The sequence below is a fragment of the Pithys albifrons genome, chromosome 5 (genome assembly GCF_047495875.1).
Source record: "Pithys albifrons albifrons isolate INPA30051 chromosome 5, PitAlb_v1, whole genome shotgun sequence".
Taxonomy (NCBI): domain Eukaryota; kingdom Metazoa; phylum Chordata; class Aves; order Passeriformes; family Thamnophilidae; genus Pithys; species Pithys albifrons.
In genome coordinates, this window is record NC_092462.1 from 67,766,563 (window position 1) to 67,794,160 (window position 27,598).

Below are 27,598 nucleotides of genomic sequence, written 5' to 3' on the forward strand. Positions count from 1 at the left end.
GCTGATCAAGAGAATCCAATTAATTTCCATTTAGTTCTGATCTGCCTAACGAATATGGTGAGACAAGAACAAACCATATCATTTCAAAGCTTAAAACTATCTTAAAAGTGACCAAACCCAAAATGCATTTAAGGACATCATCTTTACTGTACTGAGAGCTTTAGGATTGTTTGTAGACTCTGCTATGAAAACACCAGGATGAGTGTTTAGTAAACAAGGGATAGAGGCAATTTTTCTTTTTTTTTAACACCTAGAGGGCTTACTAGGTGGTGTCAGACTGAGATTACTTTATCCCTTTTAAATGAAGCAGTGGTAAAGATATTGATATAATCATTATCCATTTTGTGCATATACAGAGGAAAGAGGAACCTTTAAAATTATTGCAAATTACCTTGAGCATCAAAAAGCTACTATTTCACTATACAAACTTGGACAGTTATGGAAATCATTAAAAAAACCCTTTATCTGTTAATTGTTACAAAGGGATTAAACAAAGAACAATGTTGAGAAGTGGTGGAGAATACCCCACAAAAATTTAATATTGTACAGAAAAAAAGAGAACCATTAAGACAAGTGAAGACAGTAAATGCTCTCCTCTGTGTAACATAACTGGGAAGTACATATTGAACAGCTTAAGGTGCAGATATTTGGTATTTCCCTTTCTGTTTTCATTTTCAAATCAGGTTCACTCTCTACCAAAGAACTTCCACTTGCACTACAGCAGAAGGCCCAGCTACAAACAGACTGCTGGAGGTCCCTTTGCAGGCCATGATAAAAAACCCAAGTTATTGGCATTACAAAGAAACTGAACCAAAATAATCAAGGTCCCTAAACAGAATATATGCAATTAAAATGTATTTTGAATCAAAGTTAGAACACACAAACTCAGACAGTTAAACATGTTTCTTTCCTATGGAAAAAGATAAGATTTACTATGGAAAAAGTTAAGACTGCTTGTGACCAAACCTACATATTTTTCTGCTCCCACTATCTACTTGCCCTGTGCCTCAGCCACTCATACTCTGATTCTTTATCAGGGACCCGTGCAATGAAAATAAAAGTAAAAATGTTTTGTCTTGTCTTGCCTCTCTATCAGCACAGATAGTGAAGTAAGGAAGTGGAAAGTTCAGGAATTTCATTTGACAAAAGACAAATCAACATTCAGTCTCGAGTCAAAGGAACAGAGGGATGCAGCTGCTTTCCCAGAGAGGGATGTTCTGTCATCCCAGGCAGAGAAACGGCTGCGTCTCACTCTGTGGCCGAGGACAAAAATCTCATTAGGTCAAACCACTTCAAAACTCGAAATTACAACTACTGCTGATCAACATCAATGCAAATCCCTCAATATGCACTATTTTTCAAATGAAAAGGGTGACAACTTGAGTTTATTAAGAAATGGCCAGTGCTGATTCTGCCTATAAAAATAGTGTACTCTCACAACCCTATGGTTTGTTTTTTTTAAAGATTATAATTTACTTGTTGTAGTAAAACTGTTTAACCCAAAAGGGTCTTAGACCTCTTATGTTTATCCAAATAGCTCTCACCTTCTGGGATCTGTGATGTGTATATTTAGATAGCAAATGACAAGTAACTGAATGCATTAATAACAAAAATAAAGGGGTTTTTCCACCTTGTTTTGTTATATTCTGCTTACTATGTAATGAAACAATACTGTGCAATTACATATTGAGCAAACCACTGCCTACAGGGAGAATGTTTCAGGCAGAAGAGTAAAGAGTACACCAGAAACTTGCAACATTAAGGGAAAACATGGAATTTTTATTAAAAAATGGAGATGGATGCAGAAATATGAAGAAAGAAGCATTAGCTGGAAAAGTTTTATGTTCCACCTTCAATAAAATAGAAAAGGACACTTCAGTAAAGCATCCAAAGACTGCAGCCCTCAAAAGGCCATTGCACCCATGAGTGCACAATTAAATCTGCAACACCTTCATAAAACACATGGTATATTGCACAAAGGGGAGTAAAGACTACTGAGGGGGAAGAGGACATGAGAAGTCTAGAACAAAAAAAAGCAAACTATAATTTAGTTTGCTAGCTTTTCATATTTCTAATTGTTTTACACAAAGCCAGAGATTTAACTAAAACTCTCTAAATTCAATTACGAGAGCAATTACATTAAATGTATTTCATCAAGTTATCTTTTATCTTGTTCTATTACTAAGCACTTACTCCATTTTACTATTACTAAAAGGGGGTCAAATCTGGCAGTGTGAAAAACTAAGACACTTGGTTTTCAACTTCCTGCCACAACCAGGACTTAGTATTTTTCCTCAACGTGCTTAGATGGTAAAGTCATAAAATAAGAAAGAAGAAGATCACTACAGATCTCCTGAAAACTCTTCTGTGCTGGCTGAGGCTCTTTGAAGCCAAATACAAGACTTATGACAACAGGTTTCTTTCCTCCATTTCTTCCCACAAACTCTTCCAAAGCAGTTTGTGGACAGCACATTGAGTATCACCATGCAGGACCTTCTCTCCAGGAGGAAAAGCAAACGGAAGACAAAAATCCATTTAAGTTTAGACGGATGTGTAATGTAGATTAAGGATTTTGAAACAAGATAGAAGTTCAAATTTGTCTTTCAAATCAAGCAGTAAAATCCTGGTTACATTTCAATTCTTTTTTTCCTGGCTTTGATTCCCTCATTAGCAAGTCTCTGGCAGATGAGAAATTTTTAAGATGCTTTTACATTTAGAAGCAAATCTGTCTATTCAAATCAGCAGCACTCCTTTACACAAACACTATATGAGCAAGTATTTTAGAAATAAATTTAACACGATATTTTAGTAACTAGGATACAACTCTTTCAGAGTAAAGATTTGAAGAGAAACAGATTCAATCATTCACAGATAGATCCAATAAGTGCAAGTTCTGGAACACTTCCCAACCCTCAATCTTTCTTAAAAATGTGGAGAGTACTTTGTTTCAGCTGCTTTACTGAACTTTGGCATTTACATTTAGATGACTTCTTAAGTTTTAAGTTATTGGCTTATTAATGAAAGGTTCCATGTTTCAGAAATTTAAATTAGATAAGAATTGATCAGAATGAACAAAACCACCTTTTATACTGAGTATTAAAAAAAAAAAGACTTCAGCATCTCTAACCTTCACCTACCCTCAAAGGTTTAAACTTTTGATGTGGTATCTGGGTATATAAGACAGTGTGGATATGAGATGCTACAGAAGTCTGGAAAAGCCTAACTGAGAGCCACGAGGACCTTTGGCAAGGGAAATGATTATTTCTGAATAATTTCCATATGAACGTCACAGAGGATAACAGAGTGAAAGCTAAATCATCTCAGCATACCTACAGATTTTCAGGATGCCATATCCATATGTATTTTGTTATCTGCATGTACCACAATTTCACATACTTTAGGACCAGAATCTGTATCAGGGCTTTATCCTGAGCACTCTCCTACACCAGTAGAGTCTATAGACTAGTCTGTAGAGTCCAGTAAGAAAGAGTTTTCCCAAGACACTGTCTGAACAGACACCCTCCTCTTGGCAGCTCCCAAATGACCAGGGCAGCACAGGTAGATGTTCTGAATCCTAACATTCTTGGTAGAGAACAGAAACACCCAAGCCCAGATAGCAGTGCCAACAGGCAACCAGATTTACAGAGCACCTGATTTCTGGTGGAGGCAGAGACTTATCTCTACCTTCCCCCCACCCCCATCACTTCCAAAGGCAGCTGGCTAAGTTTAAATAAAGCAAGTGGTGATTTAGCATAAAGGGGCTCTGTTAGTTAACTAATAATTTGATATAATCCAAGTACAATTTTGCCTCTGAGATTAACCTTTAAAATGAATTCCCACATGCAAAGGCAGGCACAAGAGGTTTCCATACAGGTTGTCCAGTGACATATAAGTAGTAGGTCCCTCTTCTTCTACAGATGAAATGCAAGATCAGTGGTTAATAAGCCTGGGGCAAGTGGGGGGACGAAAACCAAAAAACCTGGACAAACATTACCTTGATTTGGCAATGCTGAAGCATATTCCTGAAAAATTCCTTATTTTCAGAAAACCTGGGAAACCCCAACCCCACATGAATATAAAAATAGGACTGTCATTGCAGTAAAAAATCATGATGCATGTGACCATGGTATCAATTCCACCGGAACTAAGATCTCAAATTGTTTTACTTCTTCACAGGCATCCTCAACATACACTCAAGTTGACATTTATTTAATAGGGAAACAAAACAGAAAGAAAGAAACTAAATCAAGCTTTTCCAGCATTAATTGTTGCTATGAGACCATGGATTCACCTTCCTTCCTGACACAAGTGCAGCAGGACTTGTTTAACAATGGCATAAGCAAGACCCAGTTTTCCCTCTTGCAGTGAGCTTCCAAAATAAAGCATTTTTATAAAGTGTCCTTCTGAGAAGAAAATTATTTTTTTATTGTTGACAACTTAAAGCTTTTCGTTACTGCCATTTTGTGATGCACAGGAACACAGCTCCTGTAGCTACTTTGGGGGAAAAAAAGCAGAAATATAAGTTAGCCTGGTTTGACCTAATTATTTATAATAGAAGGATAATGAAACATGGTAATAGACAAACATAAAATTAGTGTCTGTGAACAAAGACCTCTTTTGGAGGTCCTAAAGTTCATCTGCCCTACATGAAAGCCAGCCCAGAACAAGGAAACTTGTAAAGGAGGCTGAAACAACTGTTCCAAGACAGATCAAAATATTTTGCTTTTGCTACTTTGCCTAAGGGTTACTACAAAGTATATTTCTTTCTTGACAAGAGGGGGCCATGAGGGCCAGAAATGACATCTGGTACAGATCACTAATGTTTCCCAAATATCTGCCTGTAAATCCATCCAAGTAACCCTGAACTGTAGATCTAACTCAGCTAAATACAAGACTTAGGCATGAATTATTTTGGTTAAGCAGAACACTGAGCAGAGCAACAGAAAGGCTTTGACATATCTCGGATCAAAAAAGCAGTGAAAACAAGCAAATTCCATGACACACCAACCCATAATGGTCAGTACCATGTGAAGAGGACATGCTGAGATTTTAAATCATGAAAATACCTATGCCACAACTGAAAATAAATCTGGTCACCTCATAAAACCAGAAATTGTTGTTCATGTCTCAACACCAGCTGCTGTTGACATGGAAAGGGGAGAAGTTAGTTCTTCCAAAGTGGGACTGCTCACCACTTTATTTCATCTGCCATGTCCACCACAAAACAAAAAACAAAAAAACAAAACAAAAAAAAAAAAAAACAAAAAAAAAAAGAAAAAGCCCTGGAATGCACAAACTAATAACGAGTATGAAACAATGCTACAGTTCTGACCCAGTTCTTTGAATCTGAGTTAGTTACATCTGGTCAGCTCTTTTCTACAGAAAACCGGCTCAGTGTTCAGAAGCAGTCAGAAATCAAATGCTACATATAATGCATAATGAAACATAGAAAATTATTAACATGCCACTGTAGGCATTCACAAGACGTCTGTATTTTGGATGTTTGCTGCTGTTCTGATTTCTCACTCTCAGAAAACAAAACAACCCTCCCCCCTTGCCCCCCCCAAAAGAAGATAGACCCTTCCAAGGGCATCAGAGTTCAGAAACAGGCTGATAACAAGAAGTAACATTCTGATGGCTCTTACATGTGAAACAGCACACTAGGACTCACCAGATGAAATTAAAAATAGAGCAAGTTTGTGAGAAATATATAAAATTATCAGTAACAGAGAAGGTTGTTCATGATCCCTACCTGTATTACTATGAGAGAATCAAGCAAAATAAGTGGCAAATTGAAAAAGAGCTGCTCTGTTGCTTTATTATTTAATGTCATGCATGCAAAAAGCTCACACTGACTTAAAAAGAAACCAAGGTCTTCCACAAATTTAGCTATCTACAGCCATGAAACACAAAGTCACCAGCTCCAAAAACCTCTGAGTCACAAACTGCTGGAGGCTGAATATATTCAAAAAGAGCATCACTCCATGATTTGCCATGTCTGTACTCTCCATTATGCCTCCTCCACTGATCCTCACCCCGAGGTGAAGTGCTGCATTAAACAGCTCCTTGATCCATCTTCCTAGTGCTATTCTTAGACACTCTTTCTGTCAACACTTCAAGATATTATTTCATATTTGATTTCCATTCTGCCACCAATGGGTTTATGAAAAGAGAGGACAAAAACCGTATTTAGACAATACATATTGAAACGACAGTTTTACGTAGAAAGTGTACTTAATTCAGCCACTTTTACATACAAGAACAGGAAGTCTGGTGTGGAAAGCCTTGAACAAATACTCAAGCTTTCTGCAATTAATTTTGTAGCCACTCTGAGAATACTCACTGCTTCTAATTTCCCCCCAAGACAAGTATAATGGGTATGCTTTTTGGTGCTTCTCAAACTACTCGTAGTTCTTTAAGATACTTTTCTAATGAGGCATTACAAGAAAACAATTTAAAGTTCCCAAGTAACAATTACTGCTGCACATCATGAGCTGCTTAGCTCTAACAAGTTCTCAAGGCTTAGCTAAACTAAACCCTTTACTAACAGCTAATTCAAAACAGTAGTTGAGAAGCTCTTCCAAAAAGGGTAAGAAGTTACTTCTCTTATTTCTGAAGGGATCACCCAAAAGATATTTTTAGATTACTCCTACTCCTTTGGGATTCTGGTGACATCAGACAGACAGCCTGTATTCTAAGTTGCCTGAAAACAGGGCCTGGTATCTCAAGAATAGCCTATTAAAAAGGAAAAGGCAATTGAGTTAATTTTACCCTACAAATACAGATCCTTACTCCTGTGGTAGCTAAGCTGCACATTTTATGACACATTCAGTAATTGTACCTGGCCAGGAATTCCTAATAACTGATGATGAAAAATAATGAAGTGCTTCCCCTGAAAACGACAAATTTATTTTACTACAGTTTTTGTTTTTACTTTTTCTGAAATTAAAACCAATCACCTCAGGATTTACCTGTAACAGCTACAACAGGATAATGAAACATCAGATGAACTCAGCTCCTCAATCTTACAATCTTACACTTTTTGGGTTGTGCTCACTTCTCCTGACCAGATGCAAATATCAGAGTAACATCCCTACCTTCAGTGGTCCCCATCCTCCTGTACTTAGTTATCACAGACACATTCAATGCTGCAGATCATCCACTGACTGCTTCTGTTCTACCCTTACTGGGTTTATAAATCTTCACCTGGGAAAGGCACTGTAACATTATGTAGATATTTGATATAATGGATTTTTCCAGAACAGTTTTTACTTTTTGAAGGTGAAATGGCAACATAAACACACAACAAGGACCAGTGGAATTTCTCCAGCAATTTGTAATTGCCCCCCATGTAGCTACTGCAAGGTCATTATAGGCTTATCCTGCAAAAGAGTGAAAACCTGCCAAGTTTCTGCTATACCACTAGAAGAGCACTACAGGAAAACTGGAGAGGAAGCTATGTGGAAGGTATAGCTCTTGGATCATGTACATATTACCCAGCTGGAAACCCTAAATGAGCAAGTAGAGCAGTGTGTGGATTTCCAGGTTTGCTCTGGACACAGTGCTGCTGCTTTTCTGAGCTACTGCACCCGTGCTGGGAAGCCAGGCCAGGAAGCCAAGCCAAAAGGGCAAACTGCCACTTGCAGGCCCAGCCCAGCTTCTGCAGAACGAGCTCAAATGTGCCAGGATCACATACTGAGCTGCTCTCAGGGTCAGAGAGCACAGACCTACGCTGGGAGCCACAGCATGAGAGCTGCAAATAAATGTACTCCCTATGTCTCCCACTGGATTGCTCCAGGAATGGAAATTAGATTACTCCGTATTAATATAGCGAAGAAATCTCAGTAGCTCTGCTCCAACAAGGATTGTTTCACTTCTGACACAGGCAATGAGTAAGAAAAATGAGTAAGAAAAATGTAGGCAAGTCCTCATTCCTCCCTGAGCATTGTGAGAACTGACGAAAGCAGTGACTCAAAGAGCAGCCACCACAAAATCCAGTCCCAAGACAGCCTGTCGCTCCCATGGGCAGCACGGACACGTGAGCAGCTACTGGAGCCCGTGGATTTGGCATCAATTCAAACCCCTAACACGTGATACCCACCACCTATGGCACAGAACATTCAGGGGCATAGTGCCTTGGCATAAAAGTTGCTAAACCAGGCCTTATTATGAGGGGCCTGGATTCCAAAGTAAACTCCTCAGGTGGAGAGATACTGGGGTGGAGGGAAGAAGGGTGAAAGGCAGGAGGGGAGGGAGGAAAGAGCCACAGCTTGTCCCACTTCCTCTCCTTTACCATGGGAAAATGAGAATAGTTCTTTCAAAGACCTGGAAAAGGTGGTGGATATCAACAAAAATCTCTCATCAAAGCTGGGAAGATTGTGTTTATTCCCAACTGAAAACTACCTTGCAGCTAAGTTTTAAACAGCCTTCATTTCTGTTAATGACAAATGCTCAAAGAGAAACACCCAAAAAGAGAGCACTGGAACATTTGTTAAATGATATGCCTCCATCACACAGAGATATAATTACCTTACACAAAGGCAGCATTCGAACCATGGTGATTTTTGCTAAATCAAAAGAGCAAGAGGCTGGACAACAAGAAATTGAGAGAGAAACTAGCCCAGAAATAAAACCAGACAAACAGGTTCCACATGAACTTGTAACCTACAATAAACACATATCTGAGCGCAAAATTCATCAGCTTTTACTCCAAGGATATTTACTTAATTTGCACTTTGCAGCCACAATCAGCTACATAAAACCACAGTACAATGCACTAACATTAAGGCTTTGGATGGTGGCCATGAAACAACAGCTAGAGCAGGGGCCTGAAACCAAAGAACACAGATACTAAGATATTACAGCTTAGTATCACCACAAAAACACATGTATATCACAAGTTTTAATGGGGACAAACATTTGAAAAATCTCCTTCACATGTTCCCTCATACTATGTTTCCCCTTATTTTAAACCTGCACAGTTGCAAACCTTCCCTATGAGAGAAAGAAAAGCCCCAGAATTTTTACAATCAAGTAGTCATATCATAAAATAACATCTTGCAACCTTTAAATGCTTTTCTTTTCAACCTCTGTGCTTTAAAGTGCACTATGATAGGAAGAAAGAAGACACAAGCATGACCCTCTGTTTCAAATGTTCTGAAAAGAACAGGGTGGCAATACTGCACAGTCTGATATCAAGCAGGTGGCTGTTCTGATTCAGTATGGTAGCTCACGGGTTTGGCACAGGAACAAATAAATAACCCTATCACTCACCAGCCACCAAGCCCCAGCAACTCTGGGAAATGTGCTGACGTGGTTTCTTCTGACCATTTCGGGACAAAAGGCAACTCAAAGAAGCCAAACCTCTCACTTTAAATAAGCCACATACCAGGAAAAATTAAATGCCACTCTTAATGGACAATCAGTGTCAAAGGCTGCATAATAAACTGCAGAGAAGGACATATTAAGATCAACTCTTCTGTCTAAGAAAAACCCCAAATTAACAAATGCACACAAATATGCTCAAGTTTTTGATGCTAATAAATACACAACCTTTTATTCCAATTAATCCTCATTAACAATGAACTGGAGAAAGAATTACTGTGCCTGCACCTTTTACCTGAGTAGTGATTTGAAAGTCTGAACCTGTTAGTGTTAAGACGTTTTCCTTAACAAAATCAAAAAGAAAACAAACTCTTTAATAGCATTCCTGAAAACATCAGTATGGATCATTCTAGGATGAATAATAAACTCAAGTCACAAAAAAAAAAGGTAAATACTTCTGATACTTCAAAAAATGTTTACCAAGTTCTGTGAACTTATAAAGTAGTTTTATTGAAAGTAAGGGTAAATAAGATCAGGAATTCAGCAGCTGTGCACGTGGTTCTTCTCTGCATGTGTGACCTTGGGAGAAAGAATCAACACTGATGGACTTGGCAGGGCTGAGTTAATGCCTGGACTTGGTATTTTTCAATCTCTGTTTCTATGATTAACTAGAACCTGTGGTTAACAGAAAACTGTAACATGTTTTGTGTTTAGCTGTGTAAAACCAGGACCTATTAACTAGCCAAAGCACTCATTAATGTCTACCATTGTTATACAACACTATTCAGAATTAGTCACTGAGAAACTTACTATACACAGAAGTGGCCCTGCTATGGAAGGTTCTTTCTCTGAGATAAAATTATTGCAAACCACATTCCTTTAGAGTCCAGCAACAAAAGCTAAATAAAGGGGGGAAAGGGCCCCCAGCAGCATTCTTATTTACAACTCGGCAAAACAAGTTTAAAAAAGCAAAATAATTCATTTCTGCCCACACATAAAAAAAGTAAAAAACAGGTAAGCTTGACCACAATAGTTAATGACACCTAATATAAATATTTAGATGTTTTCAATTAAAACAGTTCACTAGGTTATAATAAGCAAAACCAGCTCTTTTCAGATGACAAATATGGGTAGGGACTATATTCCAATGGTCAAAATCTGATAGTAAAGAGCCCAGCTTATCAGTCAACTGACTGCTGAGTATATTTTTCTTTCATTCAGATCGAGGAATATAGAAACAGGAGTTCTTTCTCTCAAACACCTGGTTGTTAGGAAGCCAGAATACCTCATTGTTGGAGGCCATCTCTAAATTTAGAGGCCTCTCCAGCTCCCTTGCCCAGGTGCACATCCTGACTTGTCTTGGCTACAAGTCTGGAAGCTTCTGCTTCATACATCACATACTTCCAGATGCCCTGATTCACTCTGGAGACTTATTTTACTGATATGGAAACAGAATTTATGGGGTACTCCTGGCCTAGAGAAGAAACAGACACCAGAACTAGAGTGCACCTGTACTTCATTGAGGAAAAAAAATCATAGAAAGCGACCTGTTTGTGGGAAGCACCTACTGAAATACCTGAAGATGAGCACATGAACACTGAAATTCCACTCTGATCAACAAACCTAACAAAACACAGAATGCAAAAACAAAGTACTACCTTCTTTTCAGCAGGGCTTGAAGACTTTGATACTAATGCTGCTTCAACAAGGCCCTGCTCAAGTAAGGAGTCATATTTTATGCTTCTTTTTCTGTTTCTCCTCTCCTTGTTTGTTGGTTTTTGTTCATTTTCCTCCGACTGAGACACATCTGCACCATTGTCTCCACAAATGGAAGATTCAAAAAGAGGCTTTCCATTCATGTAGGTTTTAGTGATTTTCAGCTTTATCTCTGGGGAGCCATTCTTGATAGGAGTAGTGTTGGGTGGTGTTCCAACTCCCTTTATTTCCTGGGGTTCAAAGCGCAGCTTCGCATCCTGAGCCCCGGACTCGCCGTTAAACACGCGCGAGGTCAAATCTTTCAATTTATCAGCTGGAATAAATGGAAGAGTCTCGTGGCCATTGTATTTCTGCATCACCCCTTCCTGTAGAGTGGCAGAAAGTTGTGCTTTGCCCAAGTAGACAGAACATTCACGATTCACTTCACAATTCTGTGGTTTCCCATTGGTATTTCCAAGGATCTCTGGTACCTGCTTCATTTTGATGTAGTCAATTTTTTGAGTTAACAGTTGAGAACTTCTTTTGATGCTAAAGTCCATTCAGCCCAGATGTTTCCAGTCTTATACTGCTATAGTAATACAAAAAGACAGAGAATATTTTTAATAATACAGAAATGTCAAAAGCTATTAAGTATGCAGATAGATGTCACCATTAAATAAAACAATGTGCTTTCGTTCAAGTTTTCCTGAAAAGAGCATTGCTTACAATCTTGCTCAGCACATTCCCTGATTTTATGATCTTCATAACCACAATACCTCAATATCTGTTAATATGCACTACAAAAAAAAGCCCAAGAAAAATAGATTGATGAATAATCAATTTTATTAAAACAAAAGCAGAAAGTAAATCACAGTTTTAATTTTAACAATCAGCCATCTCCAGTGTGAGTCCCACCCACACTAATTACACAAAGGTACTGCTCTGTTTAAAACAAGAGTTAGACCTAAGATAATATCACTAATAACAACATAAACCAGATGAGTTTATTTCTAAGTGGTTGTGCCAGCATAAAAACCCCCACAGGCCACGTTCCTGTAGCACCTACACCATGGACAGCAGCATCACATGCTTTATCTTCCTCACTCTACAAACAGACCTTCAATCTGCCATCAAAACACACTTCCTGAGGAAACACCACAGCTTCGGTCTCCAGACATATTCGACAGCGTTCTGGCTATATGAACAAATAAAAAGAGCATTTTATGCCAGGAACACTTGTTCTAGCTAATGCTTCAGGCCAGTGGCCATACTGTGCAAAACTTAAAGGATCAGAACAACTGCTGGAGTTTCAGATTTTTTTGGAACAGTATCATCTAACACCCACATTTCCTACAGAAATTTCCAAACAGGCAACGAGCTAAAACTGCACTATTAGCTTAGACAGGCTCTCCAAGGTTTCTAAAAGCTAACCCTGCCTATTTCAACATTATACCATCGTAGCAAACAAATGAATCTGTTAGGATGTCTCCTTTGTGCTTCTAGGATAGGATTTCAATTTTTAAAATTCATATGCACAGATTCTTCACATTACCAGGTCCAGTATATACATGATATAGAGAAATACACCATCATAAATATTATGAAAGCTGAGCACAATAATCATCATATCCATGTTCAAGGTAACCAATTTCACATATGATTAAGTCCAAGAACTGTCACATCGAATCAAAAACTCATCAAGTCTAGTCTCTCGTGCTTCCAAAAAAGTACAGTAAAAAACATGATGAATAACTATTGAATTGTCAGTTGCTATAGAAGAAATCACTTCTGAATCTCACCACCTGGTTTATTAATGCACACAGTAATAATGCTTGCAACTGGTATATTCCTCCACCCTGCATATTTGCTACCCCTTCATGAGGAGCAGTAATGTACAAATGCTCATAACTGAGCATTACCCTTGCCTGGCAGAGCTTCTTAAGGGTGTCAGGCCTGAATTCAAAGCAACTGGCAAACATGAAACCTTTTCATTTAAAAAGAAGATACAGGGGAAAAAACCCACCTAAAAATCATAACTCCATCAGTCCTTAGCAATACTCCCACCTCCCTAACATACTGCCCTCAGGCACCTACAAGATAAAAGGGTATCTCTCTCCACACAAGCTATACAGACTCATTTGAGAGATGAAAACCATTCTCCCTCCAGGGCCAAACAGCAGGCTGAAAGGCTGGCATTAAACATGAAGAGCAAGTATTCCTGAACTCCAAGTAAATTTGCAAGAGAAAAGGTTCTAATCTTTCTTTAGCCAGACAAAGTCTCAAGTACCAATAAAATCTCTTACAAAATTAATGGAAACCAGCCAACTATACCAACCCTTCTGAAGAGAAATCAGAGGTAAAAGAAAACCCAAAACTTCACCAGAACAGAACAAAGAACTTGCTAACCCAAATGAGAACTCATGTCCTTTCACAAGGTCCCCTCTGAAAACATGGACATGAGACAAACTCTCAATCCAAATAATAATATGACAATCATAGAATCGATTGGGTTGGAAAAGACCTCTGAGATCATCAAGTCCAACCCTTGGTCCAACTCCAGTCCCTTTACCAGATCATGGCACTCAGTGCCACGGCCAATTTCAGTTTAAAAACCCCCTCTCTGGGCAGGCCATTCCAATGCCTGATTACTCTCTCTTGAAAGAATTTTTTTCTTATATCCAACTTAAACTTCCCCTGGCAGAGCTTAAGCCCGTGCCCCCTTGTCCTGTTGCTGAGTGCCTGGGAGAAGAGACCAACCCCCACCTGGCTAGAACTTCCCTTCAGGTAGTTTCATGCCATGATTCCACAGATTTAACTGAAATGGTATTTATTTTAAGAAACAACTAATGACAAATTCTATAAATCTCATGCTCTGTGAGGGAGCATGTTGCACAGTTATGGAGATAAGAGCAAAATTCCTTTAAAAAAATAAATCCCAAAACAACCAAAACACCGAATTATCACAAAAATCTGTAGTTCCTTCCCGCAGATTCCTAACAAAGCAACGCAGGGATTCGATTTGGATACCAAAATTCGGAACCAGCAGCTCCGCGCGGCTGCAGCGCCCTCCAGTGGGTGCCGATGGAGCCGCTTTTGCCCCGGATTCCCGGCGGCTCCTCCCGGCTGTCCCAGAGCACCAGCGCCAAACTCACTTCCTGGGCATCCTTGGGAAACACCTTCTAGTACGGCTCCGGTAAGTCCTTATCAGGCTCTGGATTTCTGGATTGACACGCCTGCATTTTGTAATTCTTTGTTTTAATCCATAATTTACTGGTATTTGTTTTTTCCTGCTTAATAATAAACTCTTACTCTCATCACTTCTTTAGGCTACAAAGCCATCAAGCTTGAGGCATACCAGGACAACTCAAAAAAGCAATAAATAATCTAATTTGACTATGTTACTGGTGTACTCAATCTCAAAACACTGGATGAATTAGAAGTGATAGCTGTAAGAGTTTCAAAACAAAAAAATCATCATAGAGTCACAGAATAACTTAGGCTGGAAGGGACTTTCCCAGATGATTTATTTCAACCTCTTGCTTAAGCCAGGCCCAACACACATCAAACTGCTCAAGGCCTTGTCTGCACAATGAGCAGTAGATAACTAAGAGAAAAGACGTGGCTTAAAGAAATCATTCTCCTCCTAGCTAATGAACCCAAGGGTACTCATTCTGTATCACAAAAAAATTAAGACCAATAAGGCCATGCAGTGAAAGACCCTGAACTTCCAAGAATTACCTTGATTTCCCTAATACATCAGGAGATAAAAAGCACACAGCTTGTAGAACTTTGGTGAGTCAAGGTTTAGTTAATTATTCTCACTAGTACAGGTCACTTAAAACCAGCTGCAAGCACTGAAAAAGGCTCCTCAAATTGCTGGAGCCTGGAGAGACAACAAATTCAGGAGTAAAACTGGTAAAAGGCAGTTAGTGTACACAGGACAGTAGCAAAGGCAAGATGAGGGCACAGGCAGGATTTTGAGACAGTAAGATAATCAGAAACAGATTAACATGGAAAATAGACCACATTGTACAAAGATTTAATGGTACCAAATCAGAAGATGTTTAAAGAAAGATGAAGAATAATGGGCAAAGGTAATAGAAGTGAGTACCTATAAACAAATATAAACCCACTGGGGAGATGAGACATGTAGAGAGCAATTTTGCAGGTTAGTCACCACATCTAGGACAACTAATGGATGGAAACTTTTGAAACACACCTCAGTCCTTGCAAAAGATAAGCTACGTTGTGGGATCTGGGTAAACGGAGGAAGTTAACAGATATACACATGGAAAAGATCAAAACTAAAGCTTGTTACATTTTGCACCACCTTTACTGTATAAAAACTCATGGTAGAAAAAGGAACAGGTTCTTCATGAGATGAGGACGACAGAGCAGAAAATAAAGGGCATGGAGAAAATAATCAGTAACAGACAATCGAGCAGAGTTGCTGTGAGTTTGGAATTAATGCAAGGAGATCTAGAAGACAGGACATGAAAGAATGAAGTGAGATAGATCACAGACAAGATCTGGTTGATCCAAACTGTAAGAGTAACATCTTGAAACAACTGAGCATACGATTAGATTTCATAGTTAAATTTAAGTGCACTCATGCTGAACCACGGTATCACATAGAAGCAAAAGCAATCCCTTATCTTTTTCTAGATGACTATCTATTGATAAGGAAAATGGGGGGAAGGCAGGGAAAGAAATGGGACAAAAGCAGCACACACTAGTAGCAGCTAATGAGCTTAAGCCAGTATTGCCCCATATTGAATGTCTGGTGACCCAACAAGTACCATTTGCACTAACAAAGAGGAAAAAAACACGATAGCCAAGGAGTCTGCTGAATGAACATGATATTTTGGCTTGTGAACAAATAGCTTTCAGTATGCAAAAACCAATCTGACTTATCAAGGAAAGGTCTCTAGATATTTTAATCAGACAACTACAACTGGACAATCCTTGCAATGGTTTTGTACACAGTCATACTAAAAGAACAGGTTCTATATAAGGCAAATCATTTGCAGACATTTTAAATAATGTTATTAATTACATGAAAGGTCATCATCTGACAGAAGTCATGAGCCAAATACAGTTACTCTTCATGTCAGATTCCTCCTTCACTGTCCAGGCCACTATCACTTCTGTGATATTTATTAGTCATTTCTTCCACATCTGCTGTAATTTCAGAGATGCTTTTCTTGTGTGTCAGAAATAATGGAGTAGTCCATTCCTTCCAGTTCTGCCAAAGGGAGTGAACAGAGTAAGTAACAAACAACAAGCATCGCTATTAAATATCACATTTGTTTTCTCTAAGGGCTTTCTTACTCAGGTGATTACCAGGGGCAGGCACAGCGAAGGGGAGAAGATGGGGAAGATGACACACTTACTTCAAGTACAAATTCACAGTACGAGAACTTTATCTACAAAAGCTATTTTTATTACCTACAAATAAGGCTTTCAGCTGGCACTGAAAAAGCTAATAGATGGCTGCTGCCTTTTTCTGTTAAGATTGCTTTCTGATAACTCTCCTCCATTCTCTCATCAATTTTAAGACAAAAGGTTATTCCTATTTTTGGATCAGAATGAGACAAAATACTTGAAGAGATTAATAAGGTTACAACACATTCTCGCTAATACATTTGAGAACTTGAGTATGCTTACATTATCTTGTATAAAACCACTAAAATATCAAATAGGAGTATAGAGATATTTACTCCTATGCAGTACACTGTAACTGTTATTCCCTATACTAAAACAACAGAAGATTACTACAGGATCTAAACAGAATTTAATTTCAGAAGAAAACACATAAATGAAAATTGCTCTGCAAGTTTGCCAAAAATTGTTACAAACCAGTTCTATCCAGAAGATTCAAAAGTATTATCTCTCATGAAGAAACCTTTATGTAGTAGCTGACAGAGAATTGAAAATTGCATCAAACCTTTCTAAAAATTTACCACTAGTCTTATGAAAGCAAAAACCAAAGACAATGTTAGTCCAAAGGAGCCAATTTTAATGTAAAAGCACCTGAAATAAAGACTTCATTAGTCTTGCAGTAGATACACAATGGTTTCAGTTAATCAATCACCTGGAAAGGCTGACTTACAAAGCATTTTTAAATGGGTATATAAAAATTTCCTTACACTTTTAGTACACAATGATGTTGTATGGAGATGGAATAGACATTTGCACAAAAAGATCAATCACATTTTGAAAACTGTGTGAATAAAATTAGAGTACTTACAGTTGCACTTACCACCTAATATTACTTGCCATCCAATATTTTTTTTGGGAAAAACAAGCACTTACTGCCTTCTTATGAAGGCAAGAGGTAACACCAACTTGTACATTTAAGAACTGTAGAATGGTGAGTAATTTCTTCCCTTTAAATGCCACTTGTTACTGCAGGAAGCAAGCTTACAAAATGGATGGACTTGACTTTTTGTTCTTCCTCAGGAAAAGCTTTTGCAACCAACCCTTGTTGCTGAGGACAAGGCTAGAAGATTCTGTCAGAGGACTCCTTCCTGTGAAGTCCTTTTCTTCAAAATTGCAAGAAATACTCTTTTCCCACTGCTGCAAAAAATTAATTTTGTCAGTTCCACTCCTGCTGTTGGAGGTGGGTGGAGAAGTAATGAGACAGATTTGAGTAAAATCAAAATCTTCTAAGATGTTGTATTTCTATCTGAAACAAGAATACAGATACTACCATGGTGGGACCACAGACCAAACAGAAAATAATCGCTTTTCCTCTGCAGATAAGCAGGGAAGAACACTGGTGCCTAAACCAGTGGGAACTAGTGGATTTATCACCAGTATTTAATAAACACTAAAAGGCAGCTTCCAACACTTGCTTAACAAATGACAAAGTTAAAATGTCATGTTTTCAGATGCAAACTTTAAACTTTTCTGTGTCCTAGAGAGCTTCATGTGGTTCAGCTGAAGGGCCTGATCCCTCTCTAACAAAACAGGGCTCAACAATTCAGTACAGCCAGTCTAGGTCTTTGCTCACCAGTGGAATGATGTTTTTCTGTCTCTCAGGTGAGCCAGAGTTGTGCCCCTGGCTTCTATGTAGCTTGGGAACAAAGAACCAAATACAGTCCCAAATAGATCAGCACTTGGGTGCAAAGTTCCTTATTTACACTGCTTTTACACCTGGTCCAAGACTACTTTCATTTCCCACACCTTCTGTAATCCCACTGTTTTTTCTTTCCAGCATCCTACCTGCAACTCCTTGCACCACTGCTTCAGGACCTGGATTCTCTGGCTTACAAGGCACTCCCTGCAGCAGATAAATGCACTGTAGTCTGTTCCCTGTGGCCACTGACTGCCCTTATTCCCATTTGTAGTTGTGACAGCAGCTGCCTGAAGCCTCACCGAGAGAATCATGAAAATTTCTGATCATGCAGATTCTGAGAAGGGAAGATCAAACCTGGGATTACACCACAAAATAAAGTCATGAATCAAACTGTAGTGCTAACAAAATGTTATCTGCTACACCACTGCAGAAATCAACAACACTGCCCATATCTGTACAGACAGCACTAACTTTAATCCACAGGCCACTATCATTTTGTCTAGACCCTGACAACTCTGCTATTTTGTCTATCACAATATTGAAACCTGTTCATCCAAGTGGGTGAATTTTAAGGCCAGAAACACACTTGGTGCACTGGAATCATTCTAAAAGGTGGTGCTGTGACACTGGTGATACATGAAGCCTCACCCACAGTATGAAGGCCCAGCTGTCTGTATGTACAGGCAGGCATCACAATCTTTACCAGAGAGCAGTGTTTGGCCACATCTCCTGCTGTGTATAGGAACAGCAGAACATTGTACTGATAATGCACCTCCCTAATTTGTACAGGTAACATGTACAAACAGATGATTTCTTTCATCCAGTACGTCCAACTTCACATCCCACAGCATGAAGTAAAGAACTGGATGGTTAGTTCAGAGGTAATTAATACTAATTAATAAATATCACAGAATTTTACAGATGTGCACTGTTCACCAAAAACTGTATGTATCCATATCTGAACAACTTAACTGTCCATAATGTAATTCTGGCCATACTGTGCTAATTCTGGTTTAATTCATGCAGACCCAAACCATTTACATTCAACTACATTAATAAATCTATCAGCGTATTCCCTTGAAGCAAAACACACACACAGGAACTGGCAGATGTGTGCCAGGAACACTCAAACAAGGCCCAAGACTTAGACACTCCCCAAGCAAACCCAAATACTTGCTAAGAAGTGGCCTTTCTGGTTTTGACTTCAGTTGAAATAATTTCCCTGTGCTGGGGCTTTACCATGCTCTTGCCAAAATGCATTACCACCATTCTCATTGTTCTTAATTCCTTTTTATTTTGCTAACTTACATCAAAAATCTCTCAGAAACCAATTAGCGTAACTGTTATAGGTAAAAGGTCTGAATTTGAGTTTCAGGTTTCTGTAGTTACAGTGTATCTTACCTATTTAGCTTGGAGACTGTGTGACTGTTGCAGGTAAAAGGTCTGAATTTGAGTTTTAGGTTTCTGTAGTTACAGTGTAGCTTACCTATTTAGCTTGGAGATAATGTAACTGCTACAGGTAAAAAGGTCTGAATTTGAGTTTCAGGTTTCTACAGTTATAGTGTAGCTTACCTATTTAACCTGGAGACAGAAAGATAAAACACTTTCCTAACAAACCGATTACTTTTTGTCTACTTTCCAAAACTTCTGTGTTCAGAGGTTTGCAACAGGTATCTGTTGCCATTTTTTGCTGTCCTTTCAGAACAGCTTTGTGGATGAGTTCACCGTCTTATCAAATTTAGTTCTTTAGACAAATATTGTTGTACATACTTCTCATGGGAAAATCTAAGTACTTCTGACCATACAAATAAGTTGTGTTAAGCAACTGTAGTTGCTCCCTTTACTTGCTGTTTCTGAAGACTCAACTATCACTCCCATTTTGAGCCAAGCATTCACCTGATGAGTAGATACTGTACGTGCACTTTCTGCTACACATTTTAAGCCTGCAACTTGTTTTTTGCATTAGTGCTGAATTTCAGTCACATTCCACATTTAAGCCCAGCATTTGTTTCCAGTTTGTTCAGGAGTGCTACTATAAACCAGATTCTGATGGCCTGCATTTTGCATCCACAGGAAAATCACAACATTAACTTCATTCTGAAGTATCTAATTGAAACTTCTTGGCAACTACTCCATATAGGGAAATGATCCATATTCCTATCTTTCATCCTGCACTGCTCTACAAGGTTCATACTTTGGCTTAAATCCCTCTGGCTTTATTATCAGACTAGAATCTAGGCATTCTTTACTACAGAGATAACTCCCCAATTTAGACAATTTTCTGAGTGCCAGTGCAGTCAGGATCTTTGCTCTGATGGCACCCCACCAAGGCTGGCAAGTTCCACAACTGATTTATTTGATACACGATCTTGGGAACCTCAGCTCCATAGAATAACCCATGCCACACCAGGAACATTTACACTTAAGCTTATCAGAATGAATAAATAAATGAAATGGGTCCCAAACACCATGACAGGAGGCTGCATTACTGCATGTTCTTTCTATTGCTTCTTTTATTCTTTCATCAGTTGCTTTTCAAAATATTTCAAGTGATGTTTAGATCCCATCTCTAATGAGGTCTTCCCTAATCTCAGCCCTCTCTCTTGAAAGTATTTTTGCCACATCTTCTGTTCCTTGGTGTTTCTCTAGTAAACTAAGGCAGAACTCAAAAGATCAGGACAACATTCACTCCTGTTATGTTTTTGACTATGGCAGAGAAAACATGGAATTCTGATCTCAGCCCTCAAGGCCAAATATGTTTAAAGAGGATTTGTACACCCTGAGATCAGCTCAGCTGGTTAGAGCATGGTGCTAATAATGCCAGAGTTGTGTGTTCAACCCCCATATGGGCCATTCACTTAAGAGTTGGACTTGATGATCTCTTCCAACTCAGACTATTCTATGATTCTGTATCAAACACAGGGCTATTTATGTGTGTTTTAGCACAGATGTGGGATGCTACTGTTTTAGTATTTTGTATAAGGCACAGGTCAAAGAGGTTTCACAGAGATAAATTGCCATCTCTGTCAGCCAACAGAACAAGACATCCTTGTACTTCTCCAAAGAGACACACAGAAAACCAACAGTATCCTTCACACAGCAAAAGAAAAATGTTAAAGCTTCTGTGAAAGTTGACTTCAATATCACACCATGCTACAGTTTTCCAGTCCTTTGCCACCAATGCATCCTTACCCCAAATATGAATATAAAGTAGCTCCAATTTGGTATTCGGGTCCCCAGCACACAGTTCAAAAGATGATCAAATTGCTATCTTGCACTAAGGTAAAAATAGGAAAAGTTAAAATGATGAGGACAAAATCAGAAACTGAGCAATCACCTGTTGAGCAACACTTGCAATTTAACCCATGCTGTACTGTAAGTCACTTATATTTTATTAGTTTCAAAGTGTGTCAAATACCACAACCTGGATCAATGGTGCCCCATGGCAAAGTTATTTTGCTCAACATATGAATACTCTGAAGTACACAGAGGCTAATACTTCACTATTCTGTATTTACTAAATTTAATTTGATTGCTGTGAAATGTTTGAAAATATTTCCAAACTTCTACTTTCCACATGTAGCTCATCACACCACTGTACTATCAGAACAACTTCCATGCCATGGTATTAATTCTCAACATTAGAAAAAAGGATAGTGGAAATTTTGCTTTTGGTTCAACCATGATTCACAGGTATTTGTTTATTGCACATAAAATGCATTTTAAAAAATTCAGTTTATGGTATAATCTACTATATGCTTTGGAGAGAAGCAGCAATTCAAATGTACCAGAGAATCAACAGATTATCTGGTGCTAAAGTTTAGAGTTACTTGTTAGGAAAGTAATGCATGATGGACTATGCACTAAACTCTCATCACCATACACAATGTATTAATATGTATGATCTGTTCACTAGGAATCTTATGTATTTTTGTAGCTTGTTATTCAACCAGAAGGGCAACAGAATAGAGTACAGTCTAAGTCTTCCTTCTAACACATCCAAAAACTCCTCTTCCCGCTGATGCCCGAAATCATAAAATAACTAGTACAGATGCCACCAAAACTGATAAAAACATTAAAAGTAATAGTTGATGTATCACTTTAGTAATTTCTGTCAGTGTAAAATGAAAGGAAAAAGGTAAATACGTTTATACAGCTGTCTTAGCACCTCCAATGTCTGCAGGTCATAGAGCAGCTAATAGGAAGGCCAATGATGGGAGGATTTAGGCAGTTTCTCTCTTTTTCTTCAAACATTCTCAGAACCAATAACTACCAAGAATCTATTAATAGTACAAAATAGCTGGCCAACCCACTCAACCAGCTACCTGAATTTACAGTCAGTAGGGTGACTGCTGGCACATGAACCAGGCTTTTCTTACCCACCATCTTTCTCCCAAGTCCTCCACAAATATGCATCAAAGAAAATTTGGACTCCCACTCCAGGCTCTGATGAGAAATTATTTTCTCTCTCCACTATACCACTGGTCTGCTTACCCTGGTGCCATATTCCATCTCTGCCTCACATTTACACCACCGAGATTCCAGTATATCCTCAGTGAAGTTATTTCTCAAAGCTATATCCTGACTGGAAAGTGATGCTGCCTAGAAACATGGGACTTACTGATCCGCTCAGATCCACTTGAGATGGGGCTCTGAGCAACCTGGTCTAGTGAACGGTGTCCCTGTCCACAGGAGGGGAGTTGGAACTAGATGACCTTTAAGGTTTCTTCCAACCCAAACCATTCTGCGAATTCAATAACCTCCCATATTCCTTCATCCAAAGGCATGATTTGAGAATTATACCAGATCTATCATATTTACTCAACCATAGGGCCATTTCACTTGTCTTTGCAGAAAAGTAATGAAAGAGCTCAAATAGTATAGCCACAAACACAGTATTAGAGCATGCAGTCATCATCATCTACTGCATTACTATTAGTCCCACCCAAGCATTTCTTTATTGATGCCTGATTACTCACAGTTAGGGAATCATGTTTTTTCAGCAACACCACTTAGTGGATGCTTCTCACTGCGCAGCACAGTGCTCTCGAGGAGAAGCAAAAATATTTTTTCCCAGAAAAGGCCAGGCCCTTTACCTTGCTCTACAGAGAAAATACTTGCAATTTTCATGCGTTAAACCATCTTCTATGCTTAAAACCTGAGAGATGTCTCGTAGTTATGTAAGCAGGAATGACCACACGTGACTGAAATGCTGCGAGAATCCTGCTTGTATCTTCTCTCAGCATGCACTACATCCTTGATGCAGGAATCCGACCAGAGCAGGTGAACCTTTCCTTTATGCACACATGGACGGAGTCCCAACGCAGTCAATAGGCTTTGATCGACCACAAGGAAATACACGCATTTATCAGGCTGGAGAAACAAGACCTCGCTTGGGAAATGTACTGACACCGGTGGAACAAAAAGCAGGCTCAGTGCAAAAGTGAGAGGTGAAAGGGCCACAAACAATAGGACATTGAAAAATAATCCCTTCTTGCCATTCCTCTGTGTTTCATTAGTGCAATGTTTTGGACATCAGCTCACATACATGTATATATACATGTATATTTGTGAAGATATATAAAGATATATGTATTTATATTCATTTCATCAGCCAAATATTAGAAAGTCACCCCTCCAACAATCACTTTTGCTTCCAGTCTAAACCCAAGTGGGGCTGTTTTTGCTGTAATATCCAGTCTATTGCACACAGGCTGTAATTTAAATGCAATAGTCTCCCCTGCAAAACCACCACGGCCTTCAGAAAAGGCACATAGTCCTACTGATAGTAAAACAATTTTTTTTTTACTAGCCATTTGCTGGATTCATATTGAACTAAAAAGAAGTATATTTCATATTTATTTTCTACATTTTCTACACCACTTCAAATCTACACCCTTAAAGTATAATGATTTAGTTTCTTCTGACATTTTCAAATAATATTTGATAAACAAGAACGCTTTACTGTAATTTCAATATCTGGGGTTTTCTAAGCATATATGAGGGTGGACAGTCCTCTAACCTTTACAAGGACTAGCCATACAACCTCCAGGAATATTCAGAGTATTTATATTCACATACTGAAAAAATCTGTCAGATTTTCTGGTGCCTACATGCTAGATGAAAATCCCAGTATGTTTCAATATATAAGGTATAGATGCTTACTGAAGCAACCAAAAATTGCACACACTGTCAGTACTGAGCCTTGAGTAGCCCTGCAAAACAGTGGTTTAATGCAATGATTACATCCAACAGTCAAATAATACCACACTGTGAAACTGAGGAGTTTATTACGGTTGATATGCTGCATTTCCCGAGTCAAATTCCCACAGCACATAAGCAAATAATAGCTTCAGCAATAAAATTACAGAGATTCTACTAACATACAAACATTTTGGTAGAGAACCAATTCATCCTTGCAGCTGAAGCCACACATTTCATGTGTAAGGAATTTCAGTAAGCCTTTCTATGTCTGCTTTAAGTCACCAGCAAGGACTCTTTGTAAAATCTATTACAAACTTCACTGCCACCCTACAGTGTTTACAGTTACCCTCCTTGGATGTATGTAAAAGCTAAAAGCCAAACATATCTTTTTTTTTTTTTAAAGCAGACCTCTTTAGCTTACACAGTGTGGGCACCACTAGCTCCCAAATTTAACAATCAGTATAAACCAATTTTAAAGCAAATGCCACTAAGAAACTATTCAAGCACATGAAATACATGGGCAATGATTGATACCAGCCTCTTGACTGCTTAATGTCTGTTAGCAAGAAGCCCATTTTGTCTCAAAACTGTTTAAATATGGTGTTTACCATCTCTCTACTTCTAAGAGTGTTTACTCCCCCTTTCAGCCGACATATTTTAACAAAAAAAGCCAAACCAAAAAGCAAGTATAAATACGTTCAAGAAGTATGGCAAATTCCCTTCTCCACCCCCAGAGCGGTAAAGCCACAGCAGATGAGCTGTAACTATGGCCTTGGGAATACAAGTTCCCCAGGCTCTTTTACCACACAAATATCAATTCAAGTTTACAAGAGCCCTATCCTCTTATACTTAATGAAGATTGAGCCAACGAGCCTGCACGCCTTCGCAGAAATGTTTTCCTCCCGTTTTCCTAACAAGGCTCTCCTCCCATACTGGTCCAGGATGGACTGCAGAAGGGTGTAAGTAGAAGGATCATCACACCAGTGTTTAGTGCAGGAATAAATCAAACATGGCTTCCCCCTCCATACATTTCCAGAGTTACGTTCACTCCTGCTGCCGTACAATCCCAGTCCTGCCCGGCGGGAAGGGGCAGGAGCAGCCTCCACCTCCCCACACTCTCACCGTCACGGAGGGGGCATTTGCAACCTCCCCACCCCTTAAGGAGGTGGTTTAAACCCTGAGGAGGGTTTTTTTCCCCCTTCCCATTGGTCGTGTCCCCCCCCCCCCTCCGGTTTCCTTTCTGACTTGCACTGATTGATCCCCGTTCCCCGGAGGCGGGAGGTGGGACGGGTGGGCACCTCTCCCTTACCCCTTTATGCTGCCCCCGACCTCCCGCAGCGCCGAGGAGGAGAAGGCGGGCAGGGGGGGAAAGGATGAAGCTGCAACAGCCAGGACTCCGGCTCGGCATCGCTCCTTTCCGCTCCTCCGCCACCCAGGAGTCAGGCCCAGCCAGCGGCACAAATCCTGCGGCAGCCTCGGGGCGGAGGGGGGGGGGGGGGCGAGGGGCAGGGGGGGATCCGCGGCCCTGCAGCGAGGGCCAGGTAGCGGGGGGATGAGGGGGGAGCGAACAAAAAAACCCTCCTCCGGGCGACAGGGAACCGGGAGCTGCGGGCTGCCCGGGCAGGGGCGGGCGATGGAGAGGGTAAGTTTGAGAGGAGTGCAGCCCCGGCGGCCGGGGGAGCGCTCGGAGCGGGGCGGCGGGCGGGGAGCGGCGCGGATGTCCCGCCACGGGACGCCCCGTCCCGCACGCCGCCTCCACCGCGCTTTGCCGCGCAGGGCCCGCGGTGGCGGCCAGGGAGAGCGCTCCCGGTGGCCGCGGCGAGGCGCGGGGCTGGGCGGCAGCATCCCCGCGGGCGGGCGAGCCTCGCCACCGCTCCCGCCTCCCGCCCGGGGCCTGCGGGAACGTGCCCGGGAGCCTCCTCCCTTCCCGCGGAGCGCAGAGCCAGCCGCGCTGCCGGCCTACCGACCTGTGCCCTAGCGCATCCTTCCCCGCGGGGAGCCGGGCGCGGCGGGGCGGTATCCCGGGTCCGGGGAGCGGCGGGAGCCGAGGCGACACAGCGGCAGCGGCGGCGGCGGCTCCGGCGGGTCCTGCGCGGCAGCCCCGCCCCCTCCTCCGGCCAGAACCAGCGCGAAAAATCCGCGGCGCTGATTGGCCGCCACTGCCGCGCGGCCCCCGGAGCGGCCGTTTCAAATCCCCCCGCGCGGAGCCGCCCGCACGCGCGGCCGCGGCAACGGGAGCGGGGCCGGGACCGGGATTGGGGCTGGGATCAGGAGCGAGGAGGGATTGGGACAGAGGAGGGCAGGCAGGCTTGTCAGGCAGCCCGGTGAGATGCAGCCCGGCCCGCTGAGGGGGGAGCCTGGCTCACCATCCCCCAGTGTGGGCGAGAGCGCGCACCGAGGGCCCACCCGCTCCGGTACAAAACGCTCATTTTTAAATATCTCCCGTGCCGCTGTTGTTATTTATCTCCCGCTGGGATAGCCGGCCCGGGGGCGGGGGGAAAGTGCCCCCCTCGCCGCTGGCCTCAGCCACCGTGCACGTGCGCCCTCCGAAAAATCCTGATTCAAGCCAAATGTTTTGACTTTGCGCACAACTGCACACAATTTGGGGGCCGGGGGGTGGGTGTGAGAACCCAAGTGAGCCTGGCTCCGAATTACCCGCGCTGTCTCTTCTGGAAGTATGTCCTGCGTTATTTTAGTTTCTTTTTTTTTTAAACTTGCATCCGAATAAGTACATGTGCTTGCAATTTACCGATGGAAAGCATAAGGTGTTCTTAAATTTTTATTTTTTTTTAGGTCAAATCATTAAATAGCTGTCATGTTGTGATAGGAACAAATATTGTCATGAACCTTTGCACTAGATAACGTAAAGCAAGTAATGGCCAACTTTTTCAAGCTTTCAATGGTTTAATAAAGGATTTATAGAGCCACTGAAAACCTGTTTTCTGTACAAGGCAGAGGAGAGAGCTCCCCGGTGCTATGGATACTGTATTAACCTGGTAGCTAAGGGCCTATAGCAACTCCTGGGAAGGTAAACAGATGATAATTGAAGGGGGGGGGGGGGCACACCGGCATCATAGTTCATGGATAATGGTGAAATTGGGCCATCTGTTACAGAAAGGCTCAGCTTTGCTTTTTATTTTTCCACATAGTCCTTAATTTACTTTCATATGTTAAGAGTTTGGTGATGTGTATTTAATGGTGGGTGCAGCTTTCTTAGTTAACAGTTGAACAGTGAATTTAGTGCTAATTACTTAGTAATGGAAATCTTAATCATCAGCTGATTAAAACTTTAAT

At 40.6% G+C, this 27,598-nt stretch overlaps 1 protein-coding gene across 1 annotated transcript in view; it reads right to left on the minus strand.

The window, feature by feature from the left end:
* NSD2 (nuclear receptor binding SET domain protein 2) overlaps positions 1-26,381 on the minus strand; it is a 74,865-nt gene extending 48,484 nt beyond the window's left edge. The window contains 2 exon segments of the mRNA XM_071556959.1: positions 10,983-11,608; positions 26,272-26,381. Coding sequence (XP_071413060.1) covers positions 10,983-11,579 — 597 coding nt within the window. The 5' untranslated portion in view covers positions 11,580-11,608; positions 26,272-26,381.
* Between the last annotated feature and the right edge of the window lie 1,217 nt (positions 26,382-27,598).